This window comes from Epargyreus clarus, unplaced genomic scaffold (genome assembly GCF_041222505.1).
Source record: "Epargyreus clarus isolate Ecla_fem2 unplaced genomic scaffold, WU_Ecla_fem_2.2 ptg000021l, whole genome shotgun sequence".
NCBI lineage: Eukaryota > Metazoa > Arthropoda > Insecta > Lepidoptera > Hesperiidae > Epargyreus > Epargyreus clarus.
In genome coordinates, this window is record NW_027332228.1 from 16,804,865 (window position 1) to 16,826,681 (window position 21,817).

Genomic DNA, 21,817 nt, shown 5'->3' on the forward strand with positions numbered 1-21,817 from the left:
ACGTAACTGTAATGGGTTGGTAATATACTTCCATAGTCAAATCATAATGGGAGCTAGTTCAAATAATTTCGCGATACGTACAAAATTCCCTGGTTGCCCAGTCCGACACAGCATTCACATGTTCATTAAAATGCATGCATTATGCATAGTATGTCGTCCAATTTTATCATCGGATTAATTTTACTTGCCATTACGTCACTTACATGCGAATGGTGAAGGCTTGGAACAAATTGTTTTATCAGAATTATTGACGCTTGAACAGTATTTTCGTATTTAAATACTAATTAAGTGCGGACTGGGGAACTTTACAGGCCTTTGAGAATATTTTTTTTCCAAAATTCTATAATTCATCATGAAGTTTTTGTTTCACTTGGATCATGTGATAGTTAATTTATAATAAAAATAATATAATATTAACAGCTGATAGAACCTACCATGGATCAAATCCGGTGGAATCAACGTCACAGTTTGTTCTACCTTATTATGTATGCTAGTTAAAAAGGTGTAATAAGTGAAATAGATTTGAGAGACATTTCCACTTATTATTCAGGGGTAGCAACATATTCTTAACTATCTCTGGGGTAGATTAGTGATAATACATTTGGACATCAGTAGCTACTTACTATCAGTCGGATTATATGCTATTACGTGTCTACGAATAAGGTATCCACAATGTGAAGTTAGGTTAGGTTATGACTGCTTAAGCATATCCATTATTCCACGCACAATTCTACCATTAGAATATAAAACATTTAATAGTTGTCTATTATAAATAATAAAGAGTGAGTTTTGACGAGGGTTGAGCACCTGTGAGCTTCTTACAAAAACACGTAAAGGCTTTCACTGTGGAAACGTACGCTTGTTTAAATAAATTAAGCTACCTGCCTATATGTTATGCTGTTGTCAGTCTTTCTGGAATAAAGAACGCGTGTGTGGGATCTTCCTTGAACATATTAACTATTTAGAGATCATAAAATACTTCGTAAAGGTGCCTTTTGCGGTCACAACCTTCATTTTTATTTTCTGACAACGATATATATTAATTGGCTACTTGACACTTTTTGGGAAACTGTTTTAATGAATTCATATACGTATTATATATGCCTTTCATTGATCATTTTTTCGAAAAAAGGGCTATTTATTAATAAAAAACATATTTTTATTACGGTAAACGGAACGTTACGCCAAAACAGGCGGTTAAGTGTCATTTCGTAGCGTGACGTCAACACATTGAAAATATAGAAATAAACTTCGACGCTACACATACTTCAGGGGAAATCTTGGGAATTATTTAACTTTTATTAGTACAATTGCAAGAATGTCAAATTACAAGGCGTGTGCAGTGACGATGTGTTCAAGTACGATCGCTAAATATCCTAACAAATTTGCTTATACAAGTTCCTAAACCCAAATCTCATAAACGTTAAAGAACTTGCAGATTCTTATATGTTTAAATCCTCTGTTTGAAAGCAATGACATTTTATACTATCTATGTAAGATAAGTATTATTGAAAAAAAGGAATAAATTTAGTAACTCTCGAGTGATTCGTCAATTCCAAATCATTGGAACGGGACGTAATCAAAACAAAACAGCAAGTGGAAGTATTCATATATTTAATATATTATATAGATGTCTATGATAAGAATAGAATCATAAGACGTCTATGAGAATTCTATTTTAAGGGCCCATTCTGTAATTAATAGGACACAATTAAAATATTTCATGACTGTGTTATTATTGATGGTGCATGTGCACTGATTAAGTTACAGGACTGTATAATTAAAAATACATGATTTGCTAATATTAGTATTTTATTAACCGATTTCTTTGTTTATTTGGTTTATATGGTTCTATAAGTGAGTACACACAGTAGAACTTTTGTATATATTTATCATATGTTACAGTTACAATAATTACTACAGATCACCTAAGCTAAAATTTTTGTGCTGCTTGCATGTCTGCTTTTCTTCATTACTAAAATTATTTTCCGTAACAAATGGATATATATCTTTATCACTGCCATTTTCAGAATTAAATTGCAATGCAATAATAGGAACTGTATGGTCACTTTTCTTCCTTCATCTTGTTGGGTAGGTTACGCAAGTAAAGAAGTACTATTTCCCGTGTCCTTACTTTATGTATTTCAGACTGGTGCCCACTTTCGAAACTTTTGGCTCCTCACTTCTTCTAGGCAGGACAGTCATCACATTTTCATTTTCATTTTCATTGATGTACCTTGTGTTCAGGACAACTTTTACTTTTCATGAAACACAAACTTGCCTTCCTCTTAAACTGCACATACTCTATAACGTCGTCACTATACGATTGTCGGGAAGATCTGTAAATATAAATATAACCAATTAATAACCTTAAAACAGTTCACATAAGAATATAAGTTGTTTTAAAAAAAATCTTAATAATCACTTGAAGACAACCTTTCTTCTGTCTGAAGTCAGTTAAGAAATGTTTTAATTGTCCGATATGATTAAATGTAAATATAAAGAATGTTTTACTTACGTTGTTTATTTGATATTTCCATAGGTTATCTCACGGAAGTTTTTGTATCCATTTTGATTTATTGCACTGCATATATGGAGATTCTTTAAGCAGGTTCACGCTATCAGCTTTAATATAGTATGGCTTCATTTCGGTTCACAACATATTATAAATTCAACCAACTCTAACAGCAAACGATTTAATTATTATTTGTCTTGTTTGGTTTCGATGTAGTGACGTCACATGACATTTGAGGCAGCACTGTCGCCGTTTTGGGATTTAAAATCCACAGATAAAAAATCGAAAATTTCTTTTTAAAAATTAAAATACTTAGAACGTATTAAAAATAAACGAAATACTGCATAATTTATGTTTACTTATAAGCTATCATATCCAACATATTTCATATTTTATTGTTATAACTGTCAAGTACCCAATTGTAATAAATAGTAATAATATACAATTAGTAACCGAGCATGCAGTTCATCTCTAGGTAAGGTTAGGTACTTCCTGAGGTCAGTTACATATGCGTTGTTACCTCTGAGGACTAAGATGGAACGCCTCAGAAAAATATGTCTTCCTTACCACACACTTCAAACCAGAACATTGTTAGGCAAAAATAGATGTGACGGTGGTGACTTCGGAGTAAAACTACAAAGGGTTCGAAGACAAAGAAAGTCAAGTGACTAAACCACGAATCATACTTTAAAAACATTTATTAGCATCTGTAAAAGTCCACAATATCTAGTAACCTATTTTATATGAGACTGTGAAAACACATCTGGAGTTGAATAAAAAGCTCGTGGAAGCTTTTTTATTTCCGTTACAAAACGGGTCGGTAGGAATGTTGTTCGCACAGATGATAGCTTAAATCTGTGCGGATTTTAAAACAGATTTGTCGAGAATAATAGCTTTTATTTTTTACCCAAGGGTTTATTGTCGACCACCGTATTACATTTTACTTAACATTGTTTAATTGTCGACAAATTGCTTTCCTACTGTTGGGCATGGGTCTCCTCTCTCCTCAATATAGTTTTGACCATAGTCATTAGCACTGACCACGTGCGGAATGGTAGATTCACATTCCATAGATAACTTTTTTTAGAACTTACATGTGTGCTAATTGTCTCACGACGTTCCTTCGCCGTTTCAAGTGAATGATAACTAATTGCTAATATGCACATAACTTTGAAAAATCGATGGTACGCCGTACCTGGCTTTCCAACTTGGCCCCGAAGCGGCCGAAGTACAAATTGAAATTGCATTCCCCAAAAAAAAATATAACACATTTTTGAAAATCATTTTAAAAATGAATTTATGAGCAAATAATTTCCTCAAAGACTAGCAATTTGAAAGTTAATAAAACGCTTAACATACGAAATGATTAAAGGTCAAGTGTTAGATTAAATAGATGCTGAGTAAGATCAAAAACATTAAAAGCCCGGAGTTTCATCTCAAAACTGTTTTGAAGATAGCCGAGTTGTGTGCGACGCCTCGCGTCGACCTATTTTACGAGAATTTACAAGAAAAATACTTTTTCACGAGTATTTGAGTCGGAATCTAGATGTATTTTTAAGTAGGTTACTACGGTTTTTAAAGGCAGGCTTTGTAGACTGCGGTGGCAGTGCCGCGCCTTTTGACTCTGTAGTACAGTAGTGCAGATTTTTTTTTGTTTCAAATTAGACATAAGCTTTCGCATCATTTGTGGTCTATTTTATAAAGGTTGCTTTATTTTAAATCCTACTACATAAGATTATAAAAAACAAACTTTCTCGTCCGTGAGCATTTTAAACAGGAGAATTGGACTAAATAATAAAGGGAATAAAAATCATAATTTAAAGATTTTCAAAAACGAAAGGAGATTCTCAATTTGGTTCATAAATTTCACAGCGATGACCGACCGTAGCCACGTAACATTACCTAGCTATTCGATTCAAGCTTACTTTATTTATCTCAATTTCATTCATAAATTTCACAGCGTATAAAAATAAAAATAGTTGTATTTATTTATGTTCTTATAAATAAATTACTTCCAAAGCACTATTTCCACTTTAATGCGGACAGTGCATAAATTTCAGTGGCATACTTTATATGGACGCAAACAAACATAAAAGTTTAGTATCGGATATATTAGTCGACCAGTTTTTACTTTTATAGTTGTGATAATAAAACTTGTTTTGCGGGAGACAATAAAGATGTGCTTATGATTATGTACCGTTAGAGAATTTCTACGTGTTTGGGTAAGTAACCAAATACGATTCAACGATATTTTTGTTGACGCGGACGAAACCTTGATTACGTATCCAGTGCAATGGAAGCGACAGCGTGCTATGTGAGATTTTTTTCCTACTAAAACTCTAAACACTAAACCGTATCTTTATACTGGTCCCGAGACTACTATAGATATCGCATTCAGGCGCTGCCGCGCCGCATCAACGCATTATGGTCCCTAGGTATGACTAGGTGATAATGATATCTTGTGTGCATGTCGATTCATAAAAATGTATGCTTTTTCGAGAATTGAAATATAAACCTGTTAGCGGTCTACCTGTTTAGTGGACTACTCATTTATTTGGCTGAGGTAGCAAACTAGAATTGAAGCACTTGAAGTTGATTATGAATGTATTTCTATGCATGAGGACTAAGCAGGATCGTTCCAAATAGTGAAAGTAGGAACATAACGACACCCCTAAAACTAAAACCTAACAGCGTTAAAATGCTGTTTTGTATGAGAAAGAGGTGCAACAAAATATTTATTCATTGAACCATATCGTACTATTTTAATAGATTGGACGTTCTAGCATTGTTTCAAATTTGATTTCATGGATCAGCAGTTTTTTGGTAAAACATGGACAGGCAATTTTCGAACAATTATCATACTGTTACATGATCATCAAAACCAGTAATAGTTTAGTGATACGAATTTTGTTGTCACACTTAGGAACAGTGGTTCATATTCCGGACGAGTATTTCTGATATTGTTATGTTGTGTGAAACAAATATACTAAAAATTCCATAAAATCCAATAGCTTAAAAAAATAATTGAAAAGGGAAGTAGTATAGCCTATGTCACTCCCACAATTAAGATTAATCCAACGACATTATTAACGTTAATATACGTCAGGCCATTTGGGCTGCAGGGCGTGTCATAGAATGAGATATACAATTGTACACACATACGTACATAGGCTCGGAAAAATTTAGGCCGTTTGTCCACCGTCACCGAGAAAATACCGATAATTAATGACGGCGCCGAAGTAGGGTACATACATTTACTATAGTCGCTTGACCACCGTACGTCCGTCATCCGAGCACCGTCATCCCGGCCGCCGATATTTCGAATAGATCGGAATGACCGCTGGTTCGGCACCGAGATTTTGACGGGCCGATGTGCCGGCAATATAAAACACGTTGGAACTTGTCCATACACTACTGTCACACGCGTGACAACTAGAATAAAATATACCGCCGATTACGGTCGCGGTGGACAAACTATCGCCGTCATGTCATATTAAAATCGGCCCGAAATAATTTCGTTCTCGGTATCGGCTCGGTGATGGTGGTGGTGGACAAACGGCCTTATCCTCCGCACGCGGTTAAAGAGTGTATTTTGTCAAACAATCTACGTTTTACTTACATTTCCAAAACAAAAATACAATTCAAATAGTAATTTACGCACTTGAAAGTCAATAAATTTGGACTATGACTCTGCAAGTGGAGTATGACGCTTTTTTGTCATATCAACATAAAATCCGTGAGTGTGTAAATAACGACCAGACTTTTTATTCCATTTATGTGTCCAGTCAAGCCTTTCCAGTGTACTCGACACACATGACCTCCAGTAAAATTTACAATTTCTTACCTGAGGACCCTAAACATTCACGGAATACTTAAACCTTGACAATATTCGTAAAGTTTACATAGTTATTATAATATTGAAACATAGTTAAAATAGATTCGTAAAAACAATCATAAGTTTCGCAGTAGGTACTTCTCATTGATTTTATTGTGACAATAGCGAAGTAAAGTTTTAGTTAAATACAAAATACAATGACATATAACATTGGTTAAGTAGAAATGTTATGATAAGGCAGATATTTATATAAGGTAATCTAATCCAGTTCCAGTGGCAACAATTTACGTGGGTTCGAATGCTAGTAGGATTTTACTATTTGTCGATTTCAGATGTCTATGAGCGGCCGTAGCCACGTAGCACTTACTAGCTCTTTGTGTAAAGCTTATGTGGTGACTTTCCGCTACTCCTCAAGAGATGGCACCACGAGTATTCTGAATCACGTTATCGAAGTTTTTTAAACATCTTGTACTGGTATAGAAGAGATCTTCTTTTACCAAACTTACATTATATAAGAAGGTAACTCTCGGTGTAAATATGTATACGTACCAGGTATCGCGTAAACCAGAGTGAAGCTGAAGGTCCCAAACTGTTTCCTCGTCTCCTGGCTCGGCCACTCTTCTGTACAGAAATGGACGTCTCTCGTTTCTATCTAGAAAGAATAGAACAGAATAGCGTATAAGGTATAACGTTTAGAAAAAACCTACGGTTATGTCTGGCCTGATTGAATAAAGTTTATTGCAATGATGTAATACTTAGCGAAAAGTAATATTAATATCTGTTATAGCCTAACGATCAAACAGCACCCAGAATCTGTCCGACCGGGGTTTCTAACCCACAACCCTAAAGAGTAAAGAAGAAAATAACACATATTAAAATCCAGAAGAGCTCATTATGATGAAAATTTAGTTATCACATTAGCTTACGAGTATATGAGAAAATTTTCTAAATTAACCAGAGCAAGCATTACATTACCCAAAGTAAACCTATCTTACATTAAAATATGATATAATTTTATATTCTGTCTGCTACGTAATTAATGGATAACCTTTCGTAGGTCATATTAGGGTCTATGAAAATAAAGATATTTATTTAAGTTTTTTTTTATAATACAGGAGTAGCAGACGAGCATGCAGTCCACCTGATGGTAAGTGGCTACTGCCGCCCATGGACATCTGTAATCAACCCCAGATAGGATTAAATATTCTGCCGCTACCCCTGAGGACTAAGCTGGAACGCCTCGGAAAAGTCTGTCTCCCTTACCACACCCTCCAAAACGGAACACAGCAGCGCCTAACACTGCTGTTATTAGGTAGAAATAGGTGTGGCGGTGGTGCCGCCGGAACTTGTTCATACACCACCGTCACAAAGGGTTCTACAACCTTAAATATCTAAATTGAGATGACATACATACAAGAGAGTAGAAATTATCATGTTTTTCAATTTAGAAAATCATACTACATACCGATAGATTTTTGTATCCTTTTGATATAATAGGTACAGATTCCCTCCGAACGGTGGCCACCATCAGCAGGGGTATGAAGATGAGGAGTGCTGCGACCCACAGCAGGCTGAGGAGCAGCAGCGCCTGCCGTCTGCCGGGGGGTCGGAGGCGAGGTTCAGGGGATATGGACAGCCAGCGATCCACCGACATGGCCGTTAGCGTGAACACACTCGCTGCCACGGCCACACCTGGGGATCAAAGTAGGTTCATAAAGTAACGCACTAAATAGACGAAAAAAAAATGGAGAAGGGATTCTTAGGAAAAATTGTTTTAGTGTACCCTAAACTACTTTCCACGAAAAACATGTTTCTAACGCTACGCTTAAACCTAAAGGTACACAGACGGTCGTGAACTTTAAAAGATTTGCGATTTGGTGATGTGCACATTGGGCAGTTAAATGTGAAGTATCGTTTACTACTCACTTCTCATGTTATCGAATATTTCAGAAAGTATGTAAATATTTTAAGTCTACTTTTATGTACTTTCAAACTCTATATACACCATTATATAATAGTTGCCTTATATTATTCTGTAGATAAAGGTACCTATATTCATACATACCTATCGGTACAGTAGCATTTAGTACAAGCCATCTCAAGGAAAGTGATAAATTGCCACTTGTAGTTAACTCCGCAATTTGGGTTTCTTTTAACGACTTCCCCACTTGGTGGCCCACATACGCATAAAATATCACTTAGCTACGTAACCGCTTCGTAATGATCTTCGTGTGGGATGCCAAGAATACCTATCTGTTTCTACTTTATCACCAATGTTAAGAGCTGATATGTTCTAGTTTAAAGGATATAAGGTGACACACATAATATTTATAATTTAATGTTATAATTGACATAATTGACACATAACCAAGGGAATCTGGATTAATCCTCACTTAAGCTAAGAATTTGTGTCCAATCTGAGAACGTATCCAATCCGTACGTGACCAATCCGAGAATCTACGAAGTATTGAGAATTGTTTTAACATGTATCATTTTATCATTATCATCATTATTATCTCTGTCGGGCACGCCTTATTTATCAGAATTCGAAGGGTTTACGTTATTTCAGTCCCAAATTTATATTACTAGGTTATTTCTGCTTGTCGACAAAAAAGGTTACTTCAATATTAAAATAGGCACTGCGTAAACCTTCCGAACGTGATATGATTTAAATACAGAAATTACATTTAAGTTAAATTAAATACAATTGATCTTTCGAAATCTATTAAAGTCACGTAGGTACTTTTATGAAAAGGACGAAGTTTCTTTCGCCACTTCTTCTCAGTAAATTAAAGGAATTTATTGAGAAGAGATGAAATGGAAAAAGCATTTGACGTCATAAAACACAAAAATGTGATTTATATTTACCCGTAATAATACTGGCTTATCCAAAACAGAGCGAGCAGGCCACGCTCTCAATTCATTCATGCAGGAAGCGTTCTTCTAGGTCAGTTGCTGAGCCCTATTTAAAAGCTCGTCCGGTGGTAAATGGGCAAACAATTCACAAAGGTGGCTCATTTGAAACAACATAACATGTTTTAAGACACATTTAAACATTTTTCTAAAATTCAATATTTTAAGTGACAAACAATATATTCTGTAAATATTTTTCGTAGATATAGGCGTTCCTGGCAATTCCAATAGAAATTAAAGAAATTACATGAACTTAAGAAAACTACAAAAACTTCATGCCCTGAATACTAATTGTTGAGAATTTATTTATTTTAAAGGAAATACTTCGATAGGATAGGAATAGTTTTGCTTTTTGGATTTTAACGGACTATGGTCTACTAAAATACGTTACCGTAAATAATAGATATTTTAATTTATTTCATGTTCATCTAAATGAACATTCTGTAGCATATATTACGATACTGTTGTGATCTGTTGTGAAATTGTCAATTTTATTAGTCTATACAATGTTAGTTGAGGTTGAGATATTAATGCCGCACATTGGTATATTTATAACGGCTGGTTATTAATATACAATCTATCCATTTTTCGCTTACGAAAGATTGGAATTTGATAAATCCAGTAATTATTATTACCGGGCGCATATAACACCCTTTAAACACGAACACACTTGCTTAACACAGCTGTAAAAATAACAAATCGGTGTGTTACACTATAAGGTACTTGTTTGTTTGTTTGTTTTCAAGTTCATAACAATTTGTTATCCATATTTCTATTTAAAAGGTCTGACTGCGGGTTTGGCATTAAGTTATTTCCATAAATAAATTGGCAGTCGCTCGCGGGGTGAATGTTCTTACCATTGACAAAGAGCCGGGTGTGTTGCCGCCTTAAGATAGGCTTAGATGAGCGTCCAGTTTACTTTGTTAAGGGTTTGGGAAAGGCATTCAGAAGATTATTTTGGGTAAATGCGGAACTAAAAGCTTGGATGCGAAATGTTTGACACAGTTAATAGTTATTATTAATTTTAACCACTTATTGTAAGTTCTGGCGTTATACCGATACAATTTCAAAAAGTACAAAAGATAAATTTTGTTTTCGAATAAGTATGAAATTAATTGGCAATTCGGCTTTGTGCAAAGCTTAGGACAGTTTAGTACAGAGGAATAAATAATGCTCATTTAAGAAAATAAACCACATAATATGTTATTGATAGAAACACGTTTTTACATATGGACATTAAATGGAAAAGTTTGTGAAATCAAATGAAATATATTGAATTATGCATTAATAATACCTTTAATATTTAAACAGTCCGTTACAAAAAGATTGAAAGGAAAAAAATATACTTAGACGAGTGGAGTTTTATAACTGTGTTTTTGAAATTGTTGAACCCGACCAAGAGATGTTTCCTTCGCAAGTCGATAACTTCATTCTTCAAGTTACAGTTAGTTTAGCGAACAACTGTCTTAAGTTTGTTATCATCACAAAGTTTCAGTAACAAAATGAATGTGAAGATTTATAGTCACAATGAAATGAAGAAAATTAAAATAATATATATTTTTAATAAAATTTAAATAGTAACCCAACAAACAGGTCCATAGAGATTTCTATGTAACCCAAAATATGATTGAACTCTTAAGGTCGATCATAAATGCGTAGCTAACCCTGAGGATTAAACTCTTTGACTCAAATTTGCAACCCGAGGACTCAAGTTGGAATACCTCATACACCTTACACACCCTTATAGACTGCTGCTTAGCACTATTTGTTTAAGGCAGAAACAGATGTGGCTATGTGATCAGTTGGTTTTAACATCTTTATAATACTTAATTTGTTAATAACTAGTAGCTACTACGACGAAATGCTTCTAGGAATACCTGATCATATTCTCAGCACTCAACACAACACAGAAAAATGAACATTCCTTATATCATTATCAAGCAGTAATAAAGGCTCTTAAAATGGAATAAGTTATTACTAGGTTTTCTTCATAATTGGAAGAGTGGTAGAAACGGTGGTTTAATCGAGAGGAATACGTCCGACACACTTATTTCTGTACCTTAGTATGAGTTTTTTTACGTTTTTACAAAAATTACTGTTTTTGTATTTGTTTACGTTTTGTATTTGCCCATACAATTCCAATCAGCGCCCCTAGCGGACTGTACTGATTGGAAATGTATGGGAAATACTTAATAAATACAAAAACAGTCATTTTGAAAAATAAACGTAAAATCTCATACTAAGGGTACTGATGTGGAGTAGTTCATGAGTTTACTAGAAGGTTATAGATATATAATTTTATTATGAAGCGACCATCGTAGTTCTTCGACGCAACGCATATAATAATATAATGTACTTCGAGTGGAAAGCTTATTCTATATGAAGTTGGTAACATATGTTCATTGTTCATGGGCGATAGCGACAATTTACCCTCAAATTGATTGCATGCTCATTTGCTATTTTAATGTTATAAAATGTAAGTAGGTATATTATAAAAGTAAGTACAAAATAATTTATCTATTAGACAAAATAACACTAAATCAACTACATTTTTATTTATTGCTTAAGATTAAAGTCTATCAGATAACCGGCCACAGAAACCCTCTAAAACCGACCCTGGGAAGATTCGATTACAGAAAAAGCCATGAAATATAAATATAAAGAGATAGGGATATAAAACTGTTCTCAGAACCTCCGTAATATCAGACGATCTGGCCAAATATCATAAAATTTACATGTTATTGCTTGCTTTGAAGAAAAAAAAAGAAAAAACATCTCTTATAAATTTTACTCAAATATGCACGCCTATAATTTTTTGAAGTGAAATTCATATTTTAATGAAATAATCGCTTACTTTAATCTGCTGATAAATATAGCGTTGAATTTTAACAGACAATTTGGCAAATTGAAAAATTAGTAGCATGAACTCGATATTTCGAATTCTGAATATGTAGATGGTGAGGACTATCGACATGACTATCATCGACTAGAATATCCATATCCATGTTTCAATCTTTCTGTAGTATTTATTAACTATAGCTCTTTTAGATCTTACGACTATATTCGAGTCTCTCTTAAAAATGGAATGGAGCATATTTCTCCGTACCATTTTAAATGCTTCGTTTTAGGAAAATATAGATTATTGGCAAAAACATTTCAGATGTTTTTTACTCGCCTATAAGTCTTCTGAAAAAACATAGCGAATAGTTTAACGATAAAAACCGGCCCCGACCGCTGAAAATGTCCTCCAAAGCACGAAAAAGTCACAAGCGGTCACTAATCCATCTGCCGACTTTCCGAAGTTACTTAACTCTACCAGTAAAAATCCACATAAGCGGCGAAAAGTTTTACGCTTCATATATTCTAGCATGTACCTTGGATATAGTTGACGATCTTGCAGACAGTTTCCCCGTAGAACCACACCAGGGTGATGGCTTTGCTGAGTTGGATCGGCATGCAGACACCAGTCACCAGCAAATCTGCTGCCGAGAGATTCACCAGGAAGATGTTGGTGACACTGCAAATATAAAGATTTTTTTTTTATTCAAATGTGACTGGTACTACCTCAAATGAGGGCATGAGAGAGGAAAGGTCGCATGGAAGGTGCATATTTTTATTTGCGTTGTACTAGATGGTTTTATTAAAAAAAATCTTTTTAATAAACCAACTTTAGATGTACTCTTTTATTTATTTTAAATTTTATTTATTTGTAATTGAAGGAAGCCATTAAATGGCTTAAACGGCTGACAATTCTGTCAGCCATTTAATGGCTGTCATGATGTAATTTACACGGAACAATGCCGACATGCGCAGTTAAGTGGTGCAAAAACACGAAATCGAAGAAAAGGTGCGAAGAAATATCGTTTCATTCGTAAATAATCTAAAATCTACATTTTTTAATATTTTTAAAACACGAAAATAGATGACAGAGACAATTTCAATTGTAAAAAATGGTTACATTTTCTTGTTAGGAGTGAGTAATCTTATTAACCTATGTCTGGTTGTAATCAATCCGTCTGTTCTGCAAGTTACGTGTTCTATCCCTGGTTAAACTCTACTCAAATGAAAAAGTAAATATTAAAAACAAAAAAAGCTTTAAAAATAAAATCTGTGTAACTTTCCGAGTCGTAATGTTGGTAAAACCTGCTTTAACAAATTCGGGCAGCAGAATTATTAACCAAGTCAGCAAGATTTATTACCTGTGTATTTAGGACGGAGCGGAAACTGTCCATTTTAACGGACACTTGCTTTGAATAATGTTGTAAAGTTGAATATTTCGTGCTCTTCAACTGAGCACAATAGCATAGATTAGGGAGCGACTTATCGAGTAATCTGATTAATCGGGTTATATTTCTTAGTCAGCGATGAGTCTATTTTGTCAAAATAATACAGATGAATCTTTTTGTTTTTTTTTTTTATAATATAAGAGAAGCAGACGAGCATGCTGTCCACCTGATGGTAAGTGGCTACTGCCGCCCATGGACATCTGTAATCAACCCCAGATAGGATTAGATATTCCTACCTGAGGTTAGCCACAGATGTGCTGCTACCCTTGAGGACTAAGCTGGAACGCCTCGGAAAAGTCTGTTTCCCTTACCACACCCTTCAAACCGGAACACAGCAGCGCCTAACTCTGCTGTTATAAGGTAGAAATAGGTGTGGCGGTGGTGCCGCCGGAGTCGAACCACGAAGGGTGCTTACCTTTAAAATCTGTGCTTAAAGTATGATTTAAATTCATTATCAACTATAGCATTAACTTTTAATTAACTGATAGTTTATAGTAAAGCTAATAGAGTTATGCGTGATTCGACTTTAAAGAGACTTCATTCAGGAGGATTCAGCTTTAGAGAGTTCTAACAAGAATAACGGCTATCCACGTTTGACATGAAAACCTAAACTCGCTCCTTTACAAACTACCCGCGCGTGTGGTCTTTTGTTCGCAAACTCTGGCTAAATCCGCCTGAACTATTCAATCTGAATTTGTATTTTAAAATATCCTGCAAACTGCTCTTAAAAACTCCATTGTTTAGTACCATATTATATTTGGATATCATAATCAAAGTTATACCTAATAGTGGATTATTTGGGATTTATTTTTCTTGCGTTATTTTTGAAAGGTAGAATTGGCATTGATTTTTTCACTCCAGGGCCATCAACTCAAGTGTTGTTTTTTTCCGATTAACTTGTAATTAGACCCGTGTTCAATGTAATAAGTTGCTGTTAATACTAGAAAATTGTTTTTATTTCATTTTTGGAAATAATACCTAGGTATCAAAAACGGTTACTGAATATTTTTCTACATTCTAAGAAGTGTATTTTACATAACTGAATTCTGTGTGGCGGTTTCACGAATCACCCAAAAAGAAAGATTAAAATTCAAGAAGGCGCGCGGCGTCAAATCGACCGCACTTAATCGCGCAATTACAAGAAGAAGATATAGAGAGTGAATCAGAGCTAAGTAATGAAGGGTCCCGAGAAGGGAGGCGGGTTCTTTCTGAAGTAGAAAGTAATGACGAAATTCAAAACAATAAAAAGGTTAAATGTATTCGACTCATAGAAAAATAATAGATAGCCATTGACGCTCTTCCTCCGTCTTTTAGATATTGCTGGAATCAGTACCATGGTATTCTTGAGGGGTAATGGAGTGGTAATAAAAAAACGGATATACTTATGAGCCTTAGGTATTGAATTAACAAAAGTTTATCTACACAGAAAACTGAAAATAATATATGAGTTAGCTTGCAGATTAGTACTGACGACAGGAATGAACCAAGCACAAGTTCCATTGTGTGTAGAGGAACTTGTAAAACGTTTCCCATTTCTATTTTTAATTCCTTATACTAAGATGATTGTTATGAACATAATAAACAATTCTGTAGTTATTTGGTGTTTTAAATCCCTTAAATGTCCAAGTAGGTAGTCTTTTAAGTTACGCGCAACCGCTCCCGTTACAACTGACCGCGCGCCTGCTTGAGGGTTAAACAGGTTATTAAACAAATGGTGAAAAAATGCATATACAAGTAATATAAGCGATAAATTGACCGATAAAATGGTGTGGTCTGTAGTAGCTCCAGCTCCACATGTTCTATTAGCGTAATTTACCATAGCGTATGATATTTTAAACAAAATATATGTTATGAAGTTTCTTTCGCCGTTTCTTCTCCATACCGAAACGTTATCCGAAGTGGTGAATCTATCACCACGATATATTGACGATCAAAAGCTTAATGTAGGTATTAAACACAATGTTTTCTTACCCTTAAAACGAAAAAATAAGAATAATAAATGCATACCTATACACTTCTTGTACATATTGTCTTTATTTAACATTTTTTTGTTTCTCAAATCTATTAGAGACAAAGTTACGAGTATAGGTAGTATAAAATAGATTAAATTCATCCTTATTGTAATTAAAAAAATATTACCTACGGATAATAAAATTTGAAAACTCGAAAACACGTCGCTATTTGAGAGGAATACGATGACGCCTTTGAATTTAATATTGGATGTCATTTTGATGGAGGAAATATTGAGAGCCGCTTCAAAACGTAGCTTAGTCCATTGATTTTTTTGATGGAATTATGCTATGTATAGCATATTTTTTATGACATAGAAGTAGCATAAGCATGAAGTCGACCTGTTGGTAACTTCCAAGTACCGCCTCTTCACAACTGTTACGAGATAGGATTGGAGTACAACTTGAGCTAGGCCACAGGCGTAATACTTAGGACTAAGTTAGAACGTCGAATAAATGCCTTACCACAAACTTATAACCAGACGACACTGCAGCACTTAATGTTGTTGTTAAATAGTAATAGATGTGACCATTGTGCCTCCGGAGTCGAACAGTAAAATAATAATGCTACATGCCATAACGCAATCATATTGGAATAATGTGTTCAAGACATTTTTAATTAGCTTCTATTATTATGTCCCACTGAGGTCACATTTCTCTCCTCAAATGAAAGTGAAATCGTGAGTGAGCTCCATACATTGCTAATTGGACGCAGATACGAATCAGTAGTGAGGTGTGTTAATTGTTTTTAAGCCGTCCATAAGCCTCTGATAACTTTTAACGACTTGGCGTGCCTTTCTATGCCTCAAAACGTACATCATTTTTTATCACTACTGTACCCATAGTATGAGTTTTTACGTTTTGACAAAAATGACTGATTTTGTTTTTGTTTACGTATTTTCCATATATTTCCAATCAGTTCTGATACAATCCGCTAGGGGCGCTGATTGGAAATGTATGGGCAAATACGTAAACAAATACCAAAAACTGTTTTGGTTTTGGTACCAAAAACATTTTTGTAAAAACGTAAAAACTCATACTAAGGGTACAGGTCACCCATCCACTGGATCCAAATCCAGTCCAAAGGGCACGGGATCGATAGGAGTGACGTCAATTTTGGAAGGCATATATCTAGCAGTGGACTTTAAAAATTAAATCAGCCTTGATGGATGAATATATATATGGTCACCCTTTCAATTTCCGATCATATTCGTTGATTAACTTTATGGACAGCTTAAAACATTAGTCACATAGCCCCGAGTCTAATGACGCGGTGCATTTTAAATTCCGCTGAAATATGTAACAAAAATATCTGCAGTCTACAGAGATGAGTCAGAAAACTATACGTTAACTATTTCTTTTGCCGTCATAAACAAACTGGAACGTAAAGCATCACGTTTAATGGACACATGACATTAAAACTCGAACAGAATTGTTTACAACCGGCGATGAATTCTAACTGCATTTAACTTTAGACTTTAGCTACGTAATTTGACTATGATATTGCACGCTTTAGTATAAGCGTATGAGCTAATCAAAATAACAAAATGTTTTTTTAATAACATAGGAGTAGAAGACTAGCATGCAGTCCACCTGATCCTAAGTGGCTACGCCGCCCATTTGTAATCAACCCCAGATACGATTAGGTTTCTACTTGAGTAAGTGACTAAGCTGGAACACCTCGGAAATGTATGTGTCCCTTACCACACCTTTCAAACCAGAACACAACAGCGTTAACACTCCTATTATGAGGCAGTAATAGGTGTGGCGGTGGTGCCGGAGACGGAACACAAAGGGTTCTACCACCTTACAAAGGGTTTTACCACCTACCATGTCTAACGAGCAGAGGGTCCCGCGTTCCATCCCCGGTCAAACAGATATCTGAATGATGAATTTAGCTTTTCTATTCCAGTCTGAGTGTTGTTCATTCGTATTGTGTATGGTATGTGTCCATGGTACCCATGACACTGGGATTCCTAGTGTGGGGCTGTGAATGTAGAAAGCGTCTATCCGATTATTTCTATTTGTTGGAGATCGAAGTTTCTATTCAGAAATTGTCAAAACATTGTATTAATTGATTAATAAGGGTGTAAGCCGTTAATTCTGAATTGTAATTGAATAAAACTTGTTAAACATTGTTTGAGGCCTAATTAGCGGGTTGAAAACATCCGACACGGATTGGGTACTAATCTCTAACTAACCTTAGATAGAACCTTAATTCAATTTTCAATATTACAAAAATCAATTGAATGCTCATTTGTTATAATTCTACAATAAAAATAATTATGATAACTGATTCCTTTTACATATTTTATTTATTGCAAAAGAACATGTAACATACTTTACTTTTTTTAAACAATTTTTCCCAAAAACAAGCAGATCAGATTATAAAGGTAATTTCGTTTACGTTTAAAATGTAAATTGATTTTAGACTTTTTCCGTGAAAATCGAATGTAACAGATGATTGGCACATCCTCTGCTGTGGATCAAAAACGGGATTGTTTTAATTTCATCCTATATTCTAAGCCGTTTCGTCGAAGAAACCGTTTGTTTTATTTGGCAGCCATTGTGATGTCTAGGTTACTCGAAAAGTAATTCAAGGTCATGATGTAATGTGTAGGGTTAGTTCTAGGTTTATGAACGGTTAATAAAGTATTTTTAATAAATATCTTCAATACAGACTCATTGACTTTCTTCAACCGGCGCCAGTGAAGAGACAAGTGCAATATATATTAATTTCATAAAAGCTCTAAGAAATAATTTGTAAAAAATTATCCGCTTAGTAAGCTAAATAAGAGATGAAACTTTAATCATCAACCCATTATTGTTCCATTGCTAGGCATGGATCTCAGAATGAGATCAGGTATAGCCTTTTTTAACACGCTTTTATTAGCTTGGGTTGTATGTAAGTATGTACGTAACAGAATGGAATCTTTGAACCCGATTTCTATCCACTTTGAACGTTCAGTTTAATTCAAAATTTTGAAGAATTATCAAAAACCGATGACAATACACGATTTTAATAATTTTGTACCATTGTCCTTATCAACATCCTCAGGATTAACGATTTTCGAGGCGAAATTGTTAAAGCGCCTGTGAGAAAGTTCAACGCAAGTTACTACACTGCAAATAATTGCTTTTTAGTTTCAATAACTGTTATAGCATGATTTTTAGTTTAGAAAATAATAATGTTATTTCCCTATAACTCAAATGTTCTGAAACATATCTATAACGCCCTCTTGTAGAATGATTTTTAGGATTCCGTACTCAAAGGGTAAAACGAAACCCTCCGCTGTCTGTACATGTGACACTGGGCTTTATCTCTTAAACCGTAATAGATAGACACTTGATTTTTTTACAAACGATGCATGATGGTGGTCGCTATAGCAACAAATACTAAAAATTAATAAAATAGATATAGTTTAAAAAACTAAAAAACACGCTTTTATGATTCCTAGATTGAAGATTATTTTTTGCTTTTTAGTTGATTTTAACATAAAAGCGTGTTTTTTAGTTTTTTTTCGTAAAAGTAAATGATCCTTTGAGATTTTTTTAAAGATCTCTCAGACATGTAAATTTTCTTAAAGCTTTGGGTGTAGGTACTAATCATCTCTCTGCACTATAAGTAGCTTTATTTTAATTCTGAAAATGTGTTATAGAAATCTTACACCTACTTCAAATAAGGTGACAAATACACTTTGTACAATTTTAGGTCAATAACAGATGCTTGCCTTCTCCGAGCAATAAGTTAAAAGGATTCATGTAAAATAAATCCTCCTCATATTTTTCACACCTGGAATGACGCAGTAAATTAGTATCATAAATCATTATTTACGTTTGTTGGCTCCTCAAGAATATACCTCCATCGGTAAACAAAACACAAATAGTTTTGACACATGGTTTTTCTGTCAACACACAGTCAAAATAGCTAGAAGCTTTTGTCGTCTCTGTTTACTGATTAGTGATTACAAATGAACGGGTCAACTTTATTTGTTACAGTAGCAGGCTCACCTGTTTTATGAAACATACGTACATAAAAGTAACCATATAGATATTGTGTCCTCAAAATATTGTTACATATGATATTTAAAAACGATCAAATAAGAAGAAAAAAAAAACACTCGCAACGTTCTAATAAGACTGTGAAACTGCAGATTTAAGAAATTACTGCTTCTATTTTTAAGTCCTATAGCTGTGGACCTGGAGAAAACTCCAACGAGCTATGTCAATAGATGAGCAAGGTAATAATCACACTAAAATATTTGACTTCGTATAAGTATAGCTTTTTTTTAAAGCAGTGATAGCCTAGTAGATAAGAAATTCGTGCGTACAACAAATTATTTATCACTTGCATAAACGGTAAATGAAAACATCGTGAGGAAACCTGCATACCTGAGAAATCTTAAAAAAAGTTTTCAAGGGTACATGTAAAGACTACCAATTTGCATTTGGCCAGCGCGGCGGCCTAATCCGTTTCATTCTGAGAGGAGACCCATGCCCAGCAGTGGGACAGAAATGGGTTGAAGACGTCGATGACGGAGGAGTAAGTATATTACGTACAACCATTCCTCAGACAATTAATCGTAAAACCGTAAAAGAAGTATCGTGTCAGTGTCGACAGTTCAAAGACAAAATCGTTTGGCACTATTTCAAATTTGTGCGTAGACATTGGCACGTGCTCAACTTTTTAATCCATTCACATTATAGTTTTGTGTTTATGCTGTGAAAGTTGAATGTAGAAAGTTTAGTGCAACAGATTAACTTTCTTATGTAATATTGTACGACTGTAACTTTTAAGTCTCAAGTCCATAGGCTATTTCTTGCCGAACCGCGTGGCGGAGCAGTCACCGGCTAGACAGGCATGTAAATGATGAATTTGCGTTTCTGTTTCTGGTTCTGGGTGTTTGTGTATTTCTATCTGTGTGGGTAAATAGGGAATTCTAGCGTGAGGCTTTGAGTGTAGAAAACATTTTTTTCATGTAGTTGCGATTTTTATGAAATTTAAGAAAATTTACATCTTGTCCACCTGGTACTAGGTGGTCTATGTCACCCATAGTAATGTGTCTTCATTGTCATCATAAACTCATTATCGGCCCACATCTGTTTGGACTACTATTTTAGGCAACTATAAAACGTATTTATTAAAGATGTGATGCTTTTAAATTATTGTTTATTTCACAAAACGTCGTATATTCTTCACATAACTTCAAGAATCTGAGGTTTACGTGTGATTTTACGTCCGGTCCTCTAAGTTCAAAAACTTGAAATACTTGAAATCGAACAGGTATGAATTACGCCCATGCTTTAAACAGCATTTAAACAAACAAATAAATGGAACACTTTGTAAAAGTAAAAATAAACTAAACTCTATTTTGTAAAATGTACAAATGCTTTATTAAAAACACCCGTCCTCCTACGGCGTCTTAGTTTACTTTATTGCCTAAGTCTCTTACTAATCTGATAGTTGAAGAAATACACCTGTTTTCTTTTACTGTTTTTACTTTGTGTTTAATTATAGACCTTTACAAACAAGCTTTTACATTGGTTTATCAGTTAAATAAATTATTGTAAAAAATAACTAAAAACGACGCCCTTATAATTAATCAGACTAAAAGTAAAAAAATATATTTCTTAGTGTAAATATAAAATAATTGAAGAGAATTAATGTTAATGTTCTGCTTTGTACTAAATTTTTAAATTAATTCTGCGTTTCTGGATACATATATCAATATCAGAATAGCTAGAATAGACTATTCAAAATACTCCATGCATTATTCTATTAAGTTTGAATGAAGCTGTCACTACATGGTATCTCACTAGATACCACTGTATAAAATCAACCATGTTAGACACCCAGAGTTCAAATTCCATACACAAACCACAGATTTTTTTATGTTAATTACTTATTAAAGGCAAATTTTCAAATGCTTTAAAATCGAAGGAAACAACATAAAAACCACGGAAAGCTTTCAAAAGTGGGTTGAATGTACCAATGCTCACTAAGCTCAGTATATTGGACGTTTACATAAACCAGGTAAAATAATTGTTTGACGGTGATAAATGTTTATAATGATGTGTTAATAATGGATGGTTGAACCTACGGATGAGGTCATGATTACGAGTATCACCCTTACATTAATAAAGATGCAAATGTCTATACTAGAATGTACGTAATTATATGCAGAATTATACAGTGACACCTTTTTTTTTTGTTTGCGAGGGGGAAACCTTCAAAAGGTACCCTACGACGTGGGAGCGA

The 21,817-nt window shown here is 34.4% G+C and overlaps 1 protein-coding gene and 1 long non-coding RNA gene across 2 annotated transcripts in view; both read right to left on the minus strand.

Moving 5' to 3' along the window:
- Window positions 1-21,817, minus strand: part of NGR-A12 (neuropeptide receptor A12) — a 62,558-nt gene that overhangs the window by 32,498 nt on the left and 8,243 nt on the right. The window contains exons 2-4 of the mRNA XM_073084703.1: window positions 12,638-12,780; window positions 7,816-8,042; window positions 6,900-7,002 (exon numbers count right to left, since the gene is read on the minus strand). Of these exons, the coding sequence (XP_072940804.1) occupies window positions 6,900-7,002; window positions 7,816-8,042; window positions 12,638-12,780 (473 nt within the window). The remainder of the gene's footprint in view (window positions 1-6,899; window positions 7,003-7,815; window positions 8,043-12,637; window positions 12,781-21,817) is intronic.
- LOC140750942 (uncharacterized) lies at window positions 1,598-2,932 on the minus strand. Its single transcript, XR_012103257.1, has 2 exons — window positions 2,519-2,932; window positions 1,598-2,339 (listed from the first exon to the last, which is right to left on the minus strand). It is a non-coding gene; the product is annotated as an uncharacterized LOC140750942 (long non-coding RNA).